Below are 20364 nucleotides of genomic sequence, written 5' to 3'. Positions count from 1 at the left end.
TCTTTGTCCGGCCAGGGCTGCCCTTCCGGTTCCGTTGGGTCCCCCTTTGGCTCAGGTTGCCTGCCCCTCCCCCTTCCCGGAGCCCCGAGGGGCTGGAGCTCCTGGCTTTGCCAGATCTAGATGGCGGCCTTCCCCCCGGGTCTGTAAGTTCCGAGGCCAGTCGGGAGCCGGGCTAGGGTGCGGGGTCTCTGGAAATGGAGCCCCCGTGGGGACCTGGATCGGCCGCAACCTGCCCTGGGATGGGAGCCAAGGAGCTGGTCTAGGCCCCCGGACTCTTGAGCCATTGGACTGGCCGATGCTGGATCCCACTTTCTTCCCCTTCCCCAATCTGCTGTGGGGAGTCTCAGGATGCCCCAGGGACCGCCTCCTGGGACCCTCTACATAGGGCCCTGTGGCTGGCCAGGAAGCCAGACTCTGGCATTTTGTAAAAAGTACTGCAGTTGAGGCCGGCAGAAAACTGAACGGCGGGAGCTAGCCAAGGCAAGGCCTTCAGTGCCAACCGCGAGACTACTGTAAGTGCCAGGTTTTGATGGGTTTTACCCTTGTTCAGCCGCGGGTTACAGCACCTTTTGAATTACTGGTGCTATGCCATGCCCTAGAGGTTCGTCAAATATCCAGTGTTCATCTCAAGATTGGAAGCGACACACACACACACAAATTGATGCTCGTGAGTGGGCGGAGGGTATGCAATAGGTTACTTTCATTAACTGCTCTAAGGACAGTTGCTGGGAAGCCTGTAGAAAGAGAGTGGCCTCTAAATCCTACTTCTTGATAAAGAGAGCTTTATCAAGTGAAAGTACTTTTTCTGAAAAAGAGAAAAGTTGTAGTGGTACTGAGAAGTTAAAGACTATGTATGAGAAGAAGGAATAGGAACGGGGAGGTTGTGTACATAAGATGGAGTTTCAGTTGGATAAGTAAAGTGAAATCCAAACAGTGAAAGGTTTAATTAATCCTAAAGGAGATGGGTTATCTTTTTGAAGCTCTTTCAGCAGGAAACTGATATGGTCAGATTTGTACTGCAGAAAGTAATTTTATTCTCTGGGAAGTCTATAGAATAGAAATAGCTGACTCTGGGTTCTCTTAGCTAAAATCTAGGTACTTATGTTTGAGATTATTTTGAAAAAGTGACGATGTCCTGGTGAGATGCATTAAAATCTAAAGTAGAGTTATGGTATTGTTACAAGAAAGGAGACAAGAAAGGAGACATCTAATGTGTCATAGATAATTATACATTGAAAGAGAAGAAAAAGTAAGTCTTAGAATTTAGGCAGTTGCCATTTGAAGAATAGTAATGCCATAATGAGAAATAAAACCATGAAGAATTACAAATTCAGTTTTTGTGTTTGAATTTATATCTAAAGGGATAGCCACATACAGCTGTCCAGCGTAAGAGTTGAGAACGAAGACATGGAGATCAGCCTAAGCTTCATGGCCTGTGGCCCATAAGAAGAGTTGGCATCATAGAGGGAGCACTGAGAAAGAAGGCCATTCGAAGGACGATGGCTACATTAATGAAGCAGGAACTCAAATTGGAGCCAACAGTAAGAGGTAGAAAAGAACACAGGGTTGAAGCAACTAGAGTGACCCAGATATCAGGAGAGAATTTTGAAGAGAATCCATTGGATCTTTTTTGTTAACAGGACAGGTAAAAAGCAATTTTAGTAGATGAGGTAATGAAATATAAAATATCAGAGGCCTCAATTGGTTTGATATTAAATTGGAGAAACATGAAAGATTTGTTTATTTACTGAACACATGTTTAAAGAGCACATAACAGCCACCATTCCAAGCTCTTTTGAAAATGAACTAATGGGCTGGAAAGATTACTCAGTGGTTATATAGCTCTTGCAGAAGACCTGGGTTCAGTTCTCGTTGCTCACATGGTATCTCACAATCACCATAATTCCAGTTCCAGGGGATCTCATACCTTCTGACCTCCATGCATGGAGCATGCGAGTGGTGCACATACATACATGCAGGCAAATGCTCAAAAAACAATTAAGTCTTCTTTAATGATGAGCTTATTTAATTTTCCTTAGCAGCCCCATTTATTATTGGTTGAAAAGAATCCTGAAACAGACTGGATAAGCAGTTGACCGTGGCCATAACCCTGAGTAAGTGGCTGAGCAGAGTTCTAACCTTAGAAATACGATTCCAGAGTCCATACTGAACTCACTGTACTGGGTTGTGACTAGGTGGGAGTCAAGAAGGGGGACAGGCTTCTTGATTAAAAAGGAGACCTTAATCAAAAGGATAGTGAGGGTGCGAAGAGGTAAGTGATGAGTTTATGTTATATTGTGTATATGTTTTTTCTTTCTTTTGTCCTAAGGTTAACTGAATGACATACAAAGATATCCAGCCACTCAAGCCAAATATTTTAGGATTATTTTGATCATTTCTCTCTTGTTCTTTACCTTGATGAGCAAGATCATTGTTTAGCTGGTTCTTTGTTTTAAATTCTTTTTAAATTTTCTCTATATAGTCACAATCTCATCATTTCTATTTTGATCTGTTAAAATGATGGTATTGTAAAAGGCCGTTCACTTAGCCGTTTCCTCTATATTCTTATCTTCAAATTGCTGAGTTTTGGCTAGTGCAAGAGTGTAAGCATCATCATTTTTGAACATTAAATACCTAGAGCAGTATTTCCTAGTATATTAAGTTTAGATTAAAATCAGTTAAATTTAGTAATGAGGATAGGGACTTAGGAATTCTTACCATACGGAAGAAATGAAACTGAGAAAAGAGACAGGCTTTTCTGTGGAATTATCTGGAAGAAGCATAACAACAAAACAAAACCAGACCTTTTAAGACTGTATTTACCTTTGCACACTTTAGTGATGCTTCAGAAACAAACCAGAAAAATAATAGTTTTTAAAAAGAATGACTAGAAACCTAAGGCTGAGGAGATGGCTCAGTGGCTGAGACTACTTGCTCCTTTTGCTGAGTCCTGGAGTTTGGTTCCCATCACCTGTACCCTGCGGTTTACAGTTACCCATAACTCCAGTTCCACGGGATCCCTTGGCCTCCATTGGCACCTGCATGTACATACATAGAAAATACACACACACACACACACACACACACACTTACTTGCAGACAGACATATATACAAATTAATAAAAACAAAATAAGTCCTTAAAAAATCAAAACAAAACCTGAGATAAGTAATAATAGGATAAAGGCATGAGGCAAAGTCAAGAATAAATGTCCTTGTAGTAGTATTAGTCAGTACATAAGCGGCTTGTCATTCTAGTCCTCTGTGGTTACAGAAATTTCCTTTTAATTCGTACTTTTTGTGTTTAGATATAAATATTTTGCTGAAGTATAACTAAAAGACACAAAAGTCATAATGTAATGTCCCATTATTTCATATATCAGTTCATAACTTGAGCACAAGTTTCAGCTCTAACAAATAGCATTTTCGTTCTTTTTCTTGTTTTTATCTTTTGCTTTTTGTTGTTGTTGTTGTTTTGTTTTTTGGATTTTTGAGACAGGGTTTCTCTGTGTAGACCCTGCTGACCTGGAACTCACTCCGTAGACCAGGCTGGCCTCGAACTCAGAAATCCACCTGCCTCTGCCTCCCAAGTGCTGGGATTAAAGGCGTGGGACTCCCAGACACTGCCCAGCTGTCTTTTGCTTTGTTTCTGGTTTTTTGAGTCAGGGTTTTTCTATGTAGCTCTGGCTGTTCTGGAACTCACTCTGTACACCAGGGTGACCTTTAACTCATAGAGATCCACCTACCTCTGATGGAATTGAAGGTGTATGCCACCAATACCCAACTAGCAGCATTTTCTGCCTCTTTTTTTTTTTAATTAATTAATTTATTTTTTATGAATACACGGTATCTGTCTTCAGACACACCAGAAGAGGGCATCAGATCCCATTACAGATGGTTGTGAGCCACCATGTGGTTGCTGGGAATTGATCTCAGGACCTCTGGAAGAGTAGTCAATGCTCTTAACCACTGAGCCATCTCTCCAGCCCTGTCTCTTTTAATTTAACCATATAATTTATATTCTCTCAGCTTCATTTTTCTATAGGCAAAATATGGGTAATATTAACATACCAATAGAGATTTTTAGGACTATGTCAATTAATTTAGATAAAGCATCTAGCATATATTTGGAATATGACACGAATTCAGCAGAAATTAGGTATCATTTTGTGAAAGGAATTAATCCTATTAGATGATTATTATATCTTTATATTGTTTGTTTGGGTGTGTGTACACATGCATTTATTTTTATATTATATATTGTGCAAATAGATATGGTGGTGGAATTAGACCTAGGATTCTACATTTAATAAGTACACAGTCTACCACTGAGCAGTTATTTAATAGAATTTTTTCTTTTTTAAAAAAAGATATTGCAAAATCGTTTAGATCTACAAGATCTAAAGATTTCTCAAGATCTTAAAAAAGATAATTTTGATATTGAAAATCATGTCTATTAAAGGCCATTAATTTCACAGTGAATATCAAGGAGTCACTGTAATGCTGTGTTTTGTTTAATGAGTTATGTAAAGTGTAATAGACAGTTGATCCTTGTCTTCAAATAAGTAGTGACCTCTTGGGAAAGGAGACTAATGATAGGAAATAACTAATGGCTAAAGTGTGTGACCTGGGACTAGGTTATTAAAGGGGTAATTTGGCTGATAGGTACCAGGAAAAGCTTCCTAAAGTAAACAACAAACTTCCATAACTTTTTTGGACTGGAGCAGAAAGATAAAAAGAACAGGCTTTTTCTTGAGACACTTCTTTGGCTGCTCATGTTGATAAGTTTCTGGAGAACTCATGAGTGGGATGCAAGTGAAACTGAACTCTAGTTCATCTGTAGAGGAACAAGGGACACGTTTCCAAACTGAATACATTTGTCATAAAATATTCTGAGTGCTACTTCACTCTAGCTGAAAACAGTGTTCACTTTTGATTATGACTAGGAAAATACTCGTCAGCTTCATGAATTCATGATCAGCTCAACTCAAAAAATGAATGGCACTTTTGTTTGGGCATTTGACATAATGGTCATTTTTATTATTTCTGGCTAAAGTGGAACATTCAACATTTTCAACATTTACTGTTGGAGTTACAGAATGAATATTTTAAAGCTATTGCCACTAAAACTGACCAGTGGTAATATAGTTTGGCTGCTTCAAAATGTTGATAATATTCCCAATGTTTGAAACTCATTGACTTCTCTGCCACATTCACTTCTTTGCATCTAGAATGCCACACAGGAGGAAAAGTTACCCTTTGTGATTATTAATATGCACGTGCCCCACCTTCCTAAAGGTTAGTTCTTTCTGTGGCATTCAGCTAAGCTACAAGATTAAAGATTTTTTTGTTGAGGTAGGATCTCACTATGTAGCTCAGGCTGACTGGAACTTGAATTTTAACCCCCTCAGCCACTGCATACTGTGTGCATAGGTTTGTGCCTTCAGGCCCAGCTTGAGGTTTTGTTTTTGTTTTTAATATTCTTCTCATTATCAGTTATCAAGTTCTCTGAAAAAGCTTTTACTATTTTTTCCTTGTTTCATAATACTATTTTCATTCCTTTCTAGGCCCTTGTGGCCCCAAACCTGTAATGTCACCAATCTGCTCTACGTAACAAGGTTATTTTTATTGTGAATCTAACACTGTAGGCTCAACTACTACATACTGAGCCTTCCTGTGTGTTTGGTATGGTATTAGGTATAATAGTCTGCACCAGTTTGAATAGAAGAGAAATAGGATGTGGATGTTGCCACCTAATGCCAGGGAATTTGTAGTTCAGACAGGAAGGAAGTATTTGATGAAGCAGTGTGAGTGTTATATAGAAGTACTGTGCCAAGGGCCCTAGAGACAACTCTTTTTCTCTAAGTGGACAGACAAGGGCCTCTCAAAACTAGAGAGCCAGGCTGGCTAGAATGCAGTGTTCAAGAGTAGTGTATGTGACAAACTTAGAGCAAGTAGATACATTGTGTACCCGTCACAAGAGGAATAAGAATAATATCTAGACTCTTGTCATCAGGAGCTGATACTCTGTGAAAAATTAAGATGATGAATTTTGTGTTTTAGAATCTAGATGTGATGCCAGGCATAATGATGCACCCATACCTTTAATCCCAGCACTCAGGAGGCAGAGGCAGGTGGATCTCTGTGAGTCCTAGACCAGCCTGGTCTACAGAGTGAGTTCCAGCACAGCTGGGGCTACATAGACCTTGCTTCAAAAAAAAAAAAAAAAAAAAAAAAAAAAAAGAAAAGAAAAATCTAGATTTGTCCAGGAAAAGCTGGTTGTCTCACTTGACTTTGAGGAAGGGACTGTTGAGTACACAAAATTCAAGCTGGATTTCCTAACATACTTGGTTTATAGAACTGTTTCTCAAAGACAGAACTGACATACCTATTGACCTGATAGAAGATGGGTTTATAAAAAGAGAATACCAGTTACTTTTAGTGGTTAGTAGACTGGAATTAGGGTGTTGGTGTGGCTAATTCATCCATCCTCCTTTTTTTTTTTTTTTTTTTTTTTTTTTTTTGTTTTTCGAGACAGGGTTTCTCTGTGTAGCCTTGGCTGCCCTGGAACTCACTCTGTAGACCAGGCTGGCCTCGAACTCAGAAATCTGCCTGCCTCCGCTAGGATTTCTGTGCTAGGATTAAAGATGTGCACCACCACTACCTGGCCCATCCTTCCTGTTTTTAAGAGTGTTGTGGATTGAACCCAGGGTTTTACATGTGGCAAGGCAAATTATCTACTACTAAGCTATATATGTTCTCAATCTTACACAGAGGCACCTCTGTGTTGACTGTATTATACCATTATTTACCTTTATTAGTTTTAGTTAATTGACTTATAACCAAGGGGCTAGCCTAGCATTTTTGAAATGTACTGTTTGAAAGAAGAGGGGCTAGAAGCCAAGGAGAGCATTTAGGAATCAATTCTAGTAGTCTGTCATGATGAAAAATAACAGATACATAGGGGTAAGAAGGAAAGAACCATCTAATAAGTGTTGAATCTCTACCTTATTCTCACTCATACCCCCAGAGATTGGGTCATTGTTTTATTCTCCATTTATAAAGAAATGTTTCTTATAAGAGAGTTTAGTTTTATCCATAATGCACAGGATAAAGAATTATATGTTTTGTCAGTGACCAAAACTGCCTCTTTAAATCTGTGATTTTTATCACAGAAATGGTTATATGAATAAATTCATACCAAAAAGGGGGGGGTGGTTCTCAGTAAGCAATATCCCCGTAGACTCTTAAATAGAAAGCAAGGGGCTGGAGAGAGAAAGCTTAGCGTTTAAGGACATTTGCTGTTTTTCCAGAGGACTCCAGTTCTATTCCCAGTATCTCTACTACCATCTTTAACTCCAGTTCCAGTTTATCTGACACCCTCTTCTGGCCTCTGGGGATACACATATGGCACACAGATGTGCATACAGGCAAAACAGCCATACGCATATATACATACATACATACATACATATATACATACAGCAAAACAAACTAACACAATAATAATAATAATAATAATAGGAAACAAAGGAAAACAAAGCAGTTGTTTTAGGAGAAAGTAGGTGAAACATGTTTTATGTAAAAGAAATAATGTCTTGTTTTTACTTGGGTTCTGATGTTTTTGTTTGAATGGAATTCTCATTTGATAGTGAAAAATAAACGTTTTGGACTAACTTAAACATTGCTTTTGTGTTAAGTGTATTAAAAGACTGAGCAAATGCCCAGTTATTTACATTTCTATATATCTACTCCTCGGGTACAGTTGACACCTGATCATGGTAAGAAATAACTTTAACAGCCATTGAAAGCTGTTATCATAGCTTTTTGGAGACATACAAAACAAGCATGACAACGCATTTGGTTTTGAAAGGTAAATCCAGGTTTCTAAATTGTTTAAATTTTTTACATTCCACCTTTTTTACATTTCTGTCCTTTAGGTCTGCCAAAATGTCTGAAAGATCAGATCTCCTTCACTTCAAGTTTGAAAATTATGGAGATTCAATGTTACAAAAAATGAACAAATTAAGAGAAGAGAATAAATTTTGTGATGTAACAGTTTTCATAGATGATGTTGAGGTACAGGGGCATAAAATTGTTTTTGCTGCAGGTTCCCCCTTCTTAAGAGACCAATTTTTACTGAATGATTCCCGAGAGGTGAAAATCTCCATATTACAGAGTTCTGAAGTGGGGAGACAATTGCTCTTATCCTGTTATAGTGGTGTGCTGGAATTCCCTGAGATGGAACTGGTAAATTACTTGACTGCTGCGAGTTTTCTTCAGATGAGCCACATTGTAGAACGGTGCACACAGGCGCTGTGGAAGTTTATAAAGCCAAAACAACCAATGGATAGTAAAGAGGGATCTGAACCACAGAGCGCTTCTCCCCAGTCAAAAGAACAACAGGGAGATGCCAGAGGCTCTCCAAAACAGGACTTACCTTGTATTCATCCATCAGAAGACAGTTTGGATATGGAGGACAGTGATATTCAGATTGTTAAGGTAGAATCTATTGGGGATGTATCAGAGGATAGAAGTAAAAAAGATCAGAACCAGTACATTTCTTCTGAACCCACTGCTTTACATTCATCAGAGCCCCAGCACTCCCTGATAAACTCAACTGTGGAAAACAGAGTTAATGAACTAGACCAGAGCCATCTCCACAATTATGCCCTCTCTTACACAGGCAATGATGACATCATCATGACCTCTAAAGATGTCTTTGGGCCTAATATTCGAGGTGTAGACAAAGGCTTACAGTGGCATCACCAGTGCCCAAAGTGTACCAGGGTATTCCGTCACCTGGAGAACTACGCCAACCATTTAAAAATGCACAAACTCTTTATGTGTCTACTCTGCGGCAAGACTTTCACTCAGAAAGGCAATCTTCATCGACATATGCGTGTACATGCCGGAATTAAACCTTTCCAGTGTAAAATCTGTGGGAAAACCTTTTCTCAGAAGTGTTCCTTACAGGACCATCTTAACCTTCACAGTGGAGATAAGCCCCATAAATGTAACTATTGTGACATGGTTTTTGCACATAAGCCAGTTTTGAGAAAACACCTTAAACAGCTGCATGGCAAAAACAGCTTTGATAATGCCAATGAGAGGAGTGTGCAAGACCTCACAGTGGATTTTGACTCTTTTGCATGTACAACAGTCACAGACTCTAATTGTCAGCCACAACCTGATGCAACACAGGTCCTGGATGCAGGTAAACTGACCCAAGCTGTCCTCAGCTTAAGGAGTGACAGTACATGTGTAAATTGAACAGGGCTTAGTACTTACAGCCAGAGCTGCCAGTATGGCAATAGTCGATGAGTCTTTAGAAGTCACTTGGTTCTTCTACAAAGCCTCCAAGTAGGTGGTAGTGAGTAAGTTGAAGCACTAGCAGACTAGCTGACTCCCACTTGTGGCTTTGCTTTCTTTTGGTCCTCTCCTGGTTCTTTTTTGAGTTATTTAACCTGTGATGTCTGTTTTCCTTTTCTAAGGAATAATTCCATTTGTCTACCTAGTGTTGATATATGTCTTAGACTGGCACTATTTTAAATTTTTTACCAAGCACATTCTGAAGGTACCAACAGATAACGTTATCTACTTTCTACTAATAAACTGTGTTTGGGAAAGTTAATATTTTTCCTTGGGGGAAAAAATGAGGCTGGGATAGGAGTTGATACTGCTGTTGACCTAAATATGTGATAGAGTTTCTGTTTGTCTACTGTGATTCATCCAAGGCTGATGAGTGAATCTGCTTCCTGCCATTTGTACTTGTTTGGAGATGCTGTGGGGAAGTGGGTGGGTTTGTACTTTAAACACTAACTGCCCACTGAAATTTCCTTAAAACCCAGAATACAATTGTTTTCAGTAACTGCTGCAGACAAAAAGGGACTGCCATGGGGAGGATAATCAGTAAATGATAGAAATATAATAAAACAAGATTGGGCATATGGAAGGTTTCCTAAATATTATGACCTAACAAGAGGTCATCTGTTTACATATGTGTCCTGTTGATGCTTTTGTAATTAGAAGTGCTTTAGACATACTCAAGTGAGCTAGAGAACAATGGACTTACGTTGGAGTCTAGCTGTGTCAGTTTATACATAAGAAAGGTGTGTTTGGCCATGACTTGTCCAGCATAGAGTTAATGTCTCTGGTCTTTCCTTTTCACATGTACCTTCATCTTGGAAATCGATGAAAAAAATTAAATGGGATACAGAGGAACTACTAGAATTTCTGCATTTAGATAGTCTTAGAGGTACATAATACCCTGTCTACTTTTGCTACCTTTGAGAGTTGATCTTAAAGGATGGAAGAAGACAGTTCTTTATCCTGAGGTAAATTTTAGACATTAGTTTGAGCCTGCTTCTTACCCAAGGGTTACAGTGAGGTGATAGGATTACTAGAGATCTTAGAAACTCTCGAAGGATTGCTTATACTATCTGTTGTTTTAAATAGGGGCATTTAGAGTCAAACAGGTAGCCTGGCCACCATTGGCCCAAATACACCTGACAAAATATGAATGATTATCCCAGTACATCTCTTCCACTATACCTTGGCTTTAAAGATGGGAAATAATAACAAATTAACAGAAAGTTTCCAGTTTTGTTTCACTGTTGTATAACAGTCCCTTTTGCTTTTCAGAGACAGCCAAGAATTCACCAACAAAATGTCACAGAAGGACTTGTAAGAATTACTTTTTAAACTTTACCTTATTTTGGTGGTTTGTGCCTGTAGTCTCAGAATTTACAAAGTTACAGGAGGGTTGCCTGGGCTATAGAGTGAGGCCCTCCTTCAAAAGACCTAAATAAATATAATTATTTTATGGTAGTGGTGCTGGAAGTTGAGCCCAATGTCTCATAGGCACTAGACAAGCACTGTACCACCTAGGTACAGCCAGCCCTAACCTGTTAATTGTTCTTAGCTAGATGAATGTTATACTATTTTTAAATGACTGACTGGTTTGGCTATTAAGGGAATAGCAATTAAAATAATGTGGAAATGAACCAAATATGAAACTGATTTTGTCTAAGAAACTTTATTTCCACCAGACTTTTGTACATGGACAGATAATCCAAAATTTTAAATTAATTTACATTTAGACACAATTTGATATATTTACACATGGATCAGATTTGAGGTTTAATTTCTACTAAATATTTAAATATGAGTACAGTCAGCTAATATGAGTGTAGGTACTTTATGTCCAACATCACTCAATGTATGGATAATAATACCTCCTAGCATTCCAAATTTTGCATGATTCATCCAAAGAGTACCAATTCTATGCAACAGTGGGACTCTCCTCATCCCATGTTTTAAATATTTCCTCTGAACATCATGTGAAGATGGTGGGGCTCCATACACTTATTCTTGTCCAATTACTGTTAGTAGTTTGAAGACTAAGAACAGCATGGGTTCAAATAATACTGGTCTCTCTGGTTGGTTGGAGGCTATTTCTTGATTTATTTCAGTCACTCTGAAGGATTTTTCCCCCCTTTTTTTAATGCTGGAGAGTTTGAATGCAAGGTCTCAATGCATGTTAAGCATCTACTCTAGCACTGAGCTACTCCCACAGCCTCAAATATTAGTAATCAACTGGAATTTCCAGGTACTATGTTATATTCTGAGGATAGGAAGATAAGATTGATATGGTCCTGTCTTTATAGGCTTACAGTGATTTTTGTGAGATGGTCTCAAATTTATGTCCTAATAAGAATAAAATTGCCTTGTTTTCTTTCATCATTTAAAGCAGTGGTTCTCAACCTGTGGATCATGACCCCTTTGGGGAGGGGAAGTCAAGTAACATTTTTACAGAGGTTGCCTAAGACCATAGGAATTTTTTTGTTTATATTATGATTTATTTACGTTATAACTCATAACAGTAGCAAAAATGAAGTTATGAAATAACGAAAATAATTTTATGGTTGGGGTCACCACAGCATGAGGAACTGTATTAAAGGATCTCACAATATTAGGAAGGTTGAGCACCACTGACTTAAAGTCGGCTTTCTTAGGGTTTTCTGTTAGTAAAATTTTTGGTTCTGTTTGCAAATGTAGACCACTTACCTAATTTATGATCTCTTCCATTTCTTGGCTGGAGAGGTCTTATTTTTGTGTGAGATATTTAATTTTGGTGGGACTTGGTTTCTTCGCTTACATGTTTCTCAGATTTTTAAAGCAAAGAGAAGGCACATGTATTTTATTGTGGAAGAAGGTTTTTCACACTAGTGATTATATGGGGCAGAGGTAAACCTTAGTTACTCAGCATTTCGTTTGATTTTCTTCTTTTCTTTTTTTTTGAGGCAGTATCTTAACTGTGTGTAGCTTTTGCTACACATAGTTTAGACCTCTGCCTCTCTGAGTGCTGGGATCACAGGTATATGCCACCATGCCAGCCTCAGTGTTTGTGTTGTAAGGATTCCTAGGAAAACCTCAAAAGGAAGAGGACTCTCTTTACTGTAGTTTGGTTTTTTAAAATTACTGTTATTTATTTATTATTTAATATGAAAACAAGCTCCAAACTGAAATGGCTCTGTGGTAAAACAGGTGTGATTTTTCATTAGTTTAGAAAATGTGTAAGTGAAAGGTGACTAATGTCACCATTTCTAAAATATTGTCCTAAACAACTTAGAACATTTTATTTCAGCTCATGAATGGCTGTTCTAAATCTGTTGTATGTTAGACATACTTTGAACTACCTCTTTACTTAATGGGGAAGTTTCCTTAATAAAAGTTTAACAATTAACCTGTGGTGTCATTGACTTATTTCTCAGTTGTTTGAATTTAAATTCTTTAAAACACATCTTAAGGATAGCAAGGGGCTGAAAATGCAGCTCAGTATTAGTGTTTTCTGAAGGCCCAGGCTTTGTTCCAGGCAACGGGCACAGAATAATCTTCAGCCATCTCTACACTTCGCAAATAGGGACTTTCTGAATGATAACTCTGAGAATGCAGAGAAAGGTAAATACTGTCCTAAATAGTCCCCCTCCCTTGGGGTGGCATATATTTCGAAGAGCAGTTCTGAAGATAGATCATTTTCAACTGGATCCCAATTAATTGAGGTGCAACTTAGAAATCGTGTAATCAGTATAAACTGGTATTGAGGTGTTTTGTAAAACGGCCGACAGGCCAAAATGTTCCCCTGAGGAATGACCACCATGAGACAGGCCTAGTACAAATGGAAGTTCATTGAGGGAAATTAAGGGACCTGGAAAGGGGGTAGAGGCAGAGAAGGATAGAAAGAGGCAGAGGCCTGCGGGAAGACCTGGGGGAGAGAGAAAGGCAAAATAGCCCTTATAGGCCAGGTAGGTTTGCTTGCACCGGGCAGGTGGCTATGCAAACTGTTGCTAGGTAGCAGTTGGGCGGAGCCTAGCGGAATCGCCGACAGAGGGTAATTGGGGAGGAAAGTAATGCTTTACTTTCATAAAGCCCTGTGTTTAATTCCCATCACCCAAAAAGAAGAATCCTTTAGGGGTAGGCTGTCTAAAGCAGCAGGGTGAAGAGGATGCCATTGGAAACGACTTGGAGAGGAGGGGAGGGCCAATAGAGTGGTGGAGCTGTGTCCAGAGGTTGGGACCAGGTCCCGAAAGGACGCACAGTAGCTCAGCTACAATACCGAGCCGAGAGGTCCTTTCCTTCGGCTCCGCCCCTTAACTCATTGGCGGTTCTGGCCCTGGGCGTTCTTCACTCGTAGCAAACAGCTTCACACTGGAGCGGGAACGTTCAGAAAAGACCCGACTCGCTGATATTTGGACGTTTTTCTGTCTTTCCTGCAGCGGAAAAAGTGTGGAAGAAAGAGCATCTCAGGATGTTCTTCCGGGGCGTCCACACAATCTCCGCAAAGAATAAAGCTGGTTGACTCCGGAAGCGTTTCCTTCCAGGCTAAGTCCATCTTCCGGCCCGGGCTGCTGTTGCTGCGGAAGCCTCAAAGCCAGTTTTGCTAGTCGGTAAGTGAAAGTGCCGGGGGTTGAGGCTGAAGGACGACGTGACCTGGGAGTACACCCCGCTGTGGCCTCCGCTCTAGCCTGGCGCCGCACACGCCTGACCGGTCGGGCCTCGACTTCGGAAGGCTCGACGTGGGAACCGTGAGCCTCGTCGGAGGGAGTTGGCAGGCAGGCGGTCTAGGATTCCTGTCAGCTCCTCCTGCTGTGTGGGCCTGTGCCCACTGGGTGAACACAGAATCAGGAGGAAAAGATTCTCCGGGAGGATAGGAGTCACGTTAGTCTCTGGTTTGGGATCAACGGAGCTAAAGCACCAATTGGGAAATGGAGCTAGAAGCGAGATGTAATAGATAGGCAAATGGGTGTTCCTGGTATTTTAATATGTACAATGATGAACAATTTAACATTAAGGAGCTGGGTGAATGAAAAATGGACCAAGATCAAACTATAAAAGGTGGGTTAGGATGAAATCCTGAAGGAGTTTGAATTCTTTTTAAAAACGAAAGGCTGTCTAGGAAGTGGGGGAGATGATGGACGACTTAAGTATAAGAACAATTTCTTTTCTTCCTTCCTCATTTTTAATCTTAATGTTACTCGGATGGGAATTTAAGAAGATAATTCAGAATATTTAAAGAGTTCTTTGCTAGGATACCGGTTGGAAGGCATTACAATGGCCAATTACAATGGAACTAGCAATATTGGTGGGACAATTTGAAGATTGTGTTTTCTAACTTACGGGGTTAAGTGTACTTTTTTGGTGTCACTACCAATTACTGGTATTTAAAAACTTATGTACCATGATACAGAAATGCATTATGAGTTTCTGTATTTATAGATGGTGATGGGGAACAGTTTTACTCCTAGTACTCAAAAGTTTGGGTCTTCATTTTTCCCAATACATGCTGGGAAGTGGGGGACTCTGTACCATAAAGCATTGCCTATCCTATATCAATGCTTGTGCTCTGTTTTGCATAGATTGTGACCATGGCTGCTGAATCTGATGTTCTACACTTCCAGTTTGAACAGCAAGGAGATGTGGTCCTACAGAAAATGAATCTCTTGAGACAGCAGAATTTATTTTGCGATGTGTCCATTTATATTAACGACACTGAGTTCCAGGGGCACAAGGTGATTTTGGCTGCTTGCTCTACTTTTATGAGAGATCAGTTTCTACTCACACAGTCAAAACATGTCAGAATCACCATTCTACAGAGTGCAGAAGTTGGCAGGAAGTTGCTGTTGTCCTGCTATACTGGGGCACTTGAAGTAAAAAGAAAAGAGCTTTTGAAATACTTGACTGCTGCCAGTTACCTTCAGATGGTTCACATTGTAGAAAAATGCACAGAAGCTTTGTCAAAGTATTTGGAAATTGACCTTTCTATGAAAAATAACCAACACACTGACTTGTGTCAATCTTCAGATACAGATGTTAAGAATGAAGATGAAAATTCTGATAAAGACTGTGAGATCATTGAAATTTCAGAAGATAGTCCTATAAACCTAGATTTCCATGTCAAAGAGGAGGAAAGCAATGCATTACAATCTGCTACAGAGACACTGACATCAGAGCAAAAGGGAATGCAGTCACCAGAGCTCTCTACAGTAGATGGTGGCTTTAAAGAGAGTGAAATCTGTATCCTCCATGTAGAATCCATCAGTACAGATGATGTAGAAAATGGGCAGTTTTCACAGCCTTGTACCTCATCCAAAGCAGGCATATATTTCCCTGAAACGCAGCATTCGTTGATCAATTCTACAGTTGAGAACAGAGTGACAGAAGTTCCTGGAAATACAAATCAAGGGTTATTTCCTGAGAATTCTGATGGAAGTCATGGTACAGTAAATGAGATTCAGAATCTGGATGAGAATTTTTCCTTGAGGCACCAGTGCCCCAGGTGTCCTCGGGGCTTTCTTCATGTAGACAACTATCTGCGCCACCTTAAGATGCATAAGCTCTTTTTGTGCTTGCAATGTGGGAAAACATTTACACAGAAGAAAAATCTTAACCGGCACATTCGAGGACACATGGGTATACGACCCTTTCAGTGTACAGTGTGTTTGAAGACGTTTACTGCTAAAAGCACGCTTCAGGACCACTTGAACATACACAGTGGGGACCGGCCATATAAATGCCATTGTTGTGATATGGATTTCAAACACAAATCTGCTCTCAAAAAGCACTTAACCTCTGTTCATGGCAGGAGCAGTGGTGAAAAATTATCCAGGCCTGATCTCAAACGGCAGAATATATTGTAATCATATCAATGACTTTGTTGGACACATCTGTTTATAAAAATACAGCATTTGTAGTATCAACCCCCCCATCTGTATCTTTTATTTTTGTTCTCACATGTTATTCATTCTGAACTTCTAATAATTCCAAAGTTGTGAGTGGTGTGATTAAGTTTATGAGAGTCTATGTTGTCTCAATCATTATGTATTAGTGTTCAGTAATTGCAGATTCTGATTTGTAGTTTTTAGATAAGTGATTTAATATTGAACTATATAGAACTTTAATGAGGTAAGATGACCAGAAAAAAGATTTGAAAGCATAGTGTTGCACATCCCTATTAATATTGAAAGCAGATAAGACTAGCAATTTTCTTTTTAAAATTTAACCAGAACACCAAGGTACTGTCTTAAACTAAAGAAGCACAATTCCGATTCACATGGGGCCAGCAAAATGTCTTTAGAATTGCATTACTTAAATATCCAAAAGAATTTGTAATTAGACCCTTTTCCTGATTATATATAACATAGTTGGATCAAGAACTCTGTGGCCAATGCAAGTATTTTCTTGTTATAGATTGGCAAGTTACTTTTCTTAAATATTCCACTTTCATCAAAGACATTGTTAAACTATTTAGGGTTTCTTCTTTTGTTTTGGTTTACATGCACTAAAATTGACCTCTGGAATTATATTTCTGCGAATTTAATACATATCTAATTGTCTGCAATTGGCTCACAGAATAGTTCTATCACCTTCCAAAATTCCCTTATGCTGCTCTTTTGTAGTCCACCCCTTATAACTCTAAATTCTACTAAGAGTTCTTCATCAATATAATTTGTCCTAATCTGTGGTGATATAAAACTGGAATCTTATGTTCCTTTTTGATATTTTTAACCTAACAATGCTATTGATCTTGATTTATGTGTATATTAGCAAGTCATTACTTTTTTATATCTCTTATTTTACTTTTGTCATGATTTGTGTAGCCCAGGCTGGCCTTGAATTTGCCTTGATTCTTGAGCACTAAGATTATGTCTGGGCCCTTTTTTTGTTTTGAATTGCCTATGTATACATTTTCTTTTCAAGCAGTCATCAGGTGAATAGTTTAATTTTTAAAAGCTACTAGAATTAGTTATAATGTCTCATTTGTATGAATAACTGTACATTCAAAACTTTTGTCCTTACAATGAAGAGCAAAATTTACTGCTGGGCATATCACCTTCCCTGACCCTAGGAAGAACTCACTTTCAAACTGTCTTATTTCTCTACATAACTCAGCTATATGTAGCATTTCTACAGTATTTAAGTTTTATTGACTCTTTTCTGTATTTTAACATGTAATATACTTTGTACTATATAAGAGGTTTGTGAAAATCATATGGATATTATATATAATTTTTGTGATACTTTTGTGGGAATAATGCTCTACATTGAATTTTTAACTCTGGGAGAGACTTTAAAGAATATAAGTCTCACAGTTACTTCAAAAACCAAGTCACTAATTAATGATATTGAGCAGGTCACCTGTCCATCAACTTTTCTTAATTTTATATAAAATAACTTAGATCTTCATAATTTTAGAATTATTTCTAAATAAATTTCTACAAATTTATATTCTTCATGTGAACAGAGGAGACATTTATGTCTTTACAAGCAAAACACTGCTATTTGAGTACTCTTGGAAACAACATTTTTTTAAGGTAACATTTTGTTCCAACAGATAATGGACTGGTTCAGTGGCTAATTTTTTTTCCCACATATCTTAAGAATGGCTAGTTATAGTTGTGAAAGTATTTCCCTCAGAGAAAATGTTTGTGACTGAAGTGCTTATTTTTGCTTCCTGAGTTGAATTTTGGAAGGGAGGGCTAGGGATGGGTGGAGAGGGTAAACTACAGTAAACAATGGATTTTTTTAGGAAGTGGTATCTACTATACTGTTTGGAACATTTTGATTGAAGGTGTTTTATGTTTTATTCGTGCCTTGTAAGATTGTTGTAAAATCAAAATTTGTGAGCACTTTGAAAGTTTTGCTTGTGGGAGGGTGTTTTATAAAGCTGTTATTTATATTATTTATTTCCATTTCGTGGACGGACTGATTCTAGGAGCTGGGCAAAGTGCACATGCCTATAATTCCAGCATTTGGGAGATAGAGGCAAGAGATTCAGTTCAGAGCCATCCTTCCTTATATATAGCTAAGTTTGAGGCCAGCCTTATATACAGAGACATTGTTTTAGGAAAAGCAAAACAAAAAAAGTAAAACAAGCCAAAACATTCCTGGGAGAGTATCCATTTGCATGACATTTCTGAAAAATTCAGCAAAGTAGAATCTGTAAAGATAAGCAGGTATGACAAAGTAAAGTGTAGCATTTATTCATTTTAAGTACTTTTAGCTGTTTGTTTTTAATATGACAGAAAAGGCAGTATGTTTGGGTTGAACCTCATATGTACTGCATTTATATGTGTAAAAGATCTTGAAAAGGTAGTTGTTACTTTGTTGTAGAGAAAATCCTTTCCTCTTTTCATTGGATGTAATTATGTTTGTATGAAACAATAAACTGGAAATGAGAATGGAGAACTTTGGGTTTGTGTATTTCTATGAATTTTAAAGGAACCATTTTCTCTTTAGTAATAATGTTTTTTAAAATTATGTGTATGAGGGGGTTATGTGTACATATGATTTATTATATTTTTAGTTATGTGTATGTGTGTGGGCATATGCTTGCTAGCAGCTCTGGATCTCCCTCCTGGAGCTGCAGTTACAGGCAGCTGTGACCTGAGAACTGCACTCAGTTGATGTGCAAGAGTATTCAGCTGCATTAACCACCTGGCAATCTATGAAGCCCAAAGACTGACTCACTCCTGGCTAGTTAATGTGCCACCACCTGGCCCATTTCTGTTATTTTCAACTGGACAGTGATGAGTAGAACTACCTACTGGGTTTATGTCTGTACTAAAAGTTAGGTAAACAAAGAATACCAACTGTCTTAGGGCTTGTATTTTAATGGAGGTAGATAAACAATTGGTAAGATTTTGAAATTAATTTGGGAAAATAATGCCAGGGATTAAAAAAATGATAGGGAAAGCTGGGTTGTGCAGATATCTGGGATCAAGGCCAACCTGGTCTACAGAGTGATTCCAGGACAGCCAAGACTATACAGGTTTTTTGAGCCCTAACTAAACAATGAAATAGGAAAATGATGTGATTGTTACTTTTAATGTGGTTTTCCATGTTTGGGGAATATTTCCCATGTGAAATGGAAAAGTATATCAAATTTAAGTTGAATGGAATATGCACACACAGTAGGCTAGGGAACATGTATATGTAAAATTACTCATCACTGTCCAGTTGAAAATAACAGAAATGTACCAGGTAGTGGTGGTGCACACCTTTGAGCCCAGCACTCCATAGGCAGAGGCAGTCGATCTCTTTGAGTTGTAGGTCTGGTGTTATAGAGTGAGTTCTAGGAAAGCCAGGGCTACACAAGAAACCCTGTCTTGAAACAAAAACAAAAAAAAGATAGCAAAAGGTACACTTTATTGTTGGGAAAGTTTCTTTTTGATTAGCACAATTGGATAAAATTATGAATAATGAGTTAAAGTATAGCTGGTTGGGCTGCCAGGTGGTGGTGGTACACGCCTTTAAACCCAGCACTCGAGAGGGGAGCAGTCAGATCTCAGTTTGAGGCCTGACCAGCCTGGTCTACAGAGCTAGTTACAGGATAGCCAAGGCTAACACATACACCAGAAAACAAAACAGACAAATGGGTGAAGCCAATGGATCTTTCATAAACAAACAAAATGCAAAAAAACAAAACAAACAAGCAAAAAAAAAAAACCCTGATCTTGTCATACTTGCCAGAAGCTTTGTGTCCCCAGAGCTGCAGTTGTAAGCAGCTGTGAGCTGCCGTGGTTATAGAATATGTGTGTATATAAATATCAGGGAGGCGGATCAATTCTTGCTGTGCAGGCAGGCCAGTCTGCCTCAACCTTTCAATTGCTGAGTTCACAGGGATGCACCATCACATCTGGATTATAAATCACATATATTTAAAGCCTCACTAGAAAAATTTCTTTTCCATATTCTAATTTATATACAGATTATTATCATGGATGTTGAATATTTTTTCACATTCAGTTGCATATCATTAACAAAGGATACACAGTATCAACCTTTTAGGATTACTTTGATTAATT

The 20364-nt window shown here is 38.5% G+C and overlaps 2 protein-coding genes across 11 annotated transcripts in view; both read left to right on the top strand.

The window, feature by feature from the left end:
- Zbtb26 (zinc finger and BTB domain containing 26) overlaps positions 1–12746 on the top strand; it is a 40798-nt gene extending 28052 nt beyond the window's left edge. For 2 of the 8 annotated variants that reach the window (XM_031370073.1, XM_031370074.1), the window contains 2 exons: positions 7939–9215; positions 10643–12746. In XM_031370073.1, the coding sequence (XP_031225933.1) occupies positions 7949–9215; positions 10643–10809 (1434 nt within the window). In that variant the 5' untranslated portion in view covers positions 7939–7948 and the 3' untranslated portion in view covers positions 10810–12746. Of the gene's footprint in view, positions 1–31; positions 513–1361; positions 1646–7938 lie in introns of those variants that run through there. The other 6 variants (XM_031370071.1, XM_031370070.1, XM_031370068.1 and 3 more) reach the window with 6 other exon arrangements.
- On the top strand, positions 429–18742 carry Zbtb6 (zinc finger and BTB domain containing 6). 3 transcript variants are annotated; one of them, XM_031370076.1, is made up of 3 exons: positions 429–512; positions 13777–13947; positions 14917–18742. In XM_031370076.1, the coding sequence occupies exon 3, from the start codon at positions 14926–14928 to the stop codon at positions 16195–16197; it is 1272 nt and encodes a 423-aa protein (XP_031225936.1). In that variant the 5' UTR covers positions 429–512; positions 13777–13947; positions 14917–14925; the 3' UTR covers positions 16198–18742. The 3 variants fall into 3 exon arrangements, with proteins under 3 accessions (XP_031225936.1, XP_031225937.1, XP_031225939.1); XM_031370077.1 differs by lacking the exon at positions 429–512 and adding an exon at positions 13363–13391; XM_031370079.1 differs by lacking the exons at positions 429–512; positions 13777–13947 and adding an exon at positions 13954–14395.
- The last annotated feature ends 1622 nt before the right edge of the window (positions 18743–20364 follow it).

Source organism: Mastomys coucha, unplaced genomic scaffold (assembly GCF_008632895.1).
Source record: "Mastomys coucha isolate ucsf_1 unplaced genomic scaffold, UCSF_Mcou_1 pScaffold15, whole genome shotgun sequence".
Lineage (NCBI taxonomy): Eukaryota > Metazoa > Chordata > Mammalia > Rodentia > Muridae > Mastomys > Mastomys coucha.
This window is presented reverse-complemented; position numbering and strand designations above follow the sequence as displayed.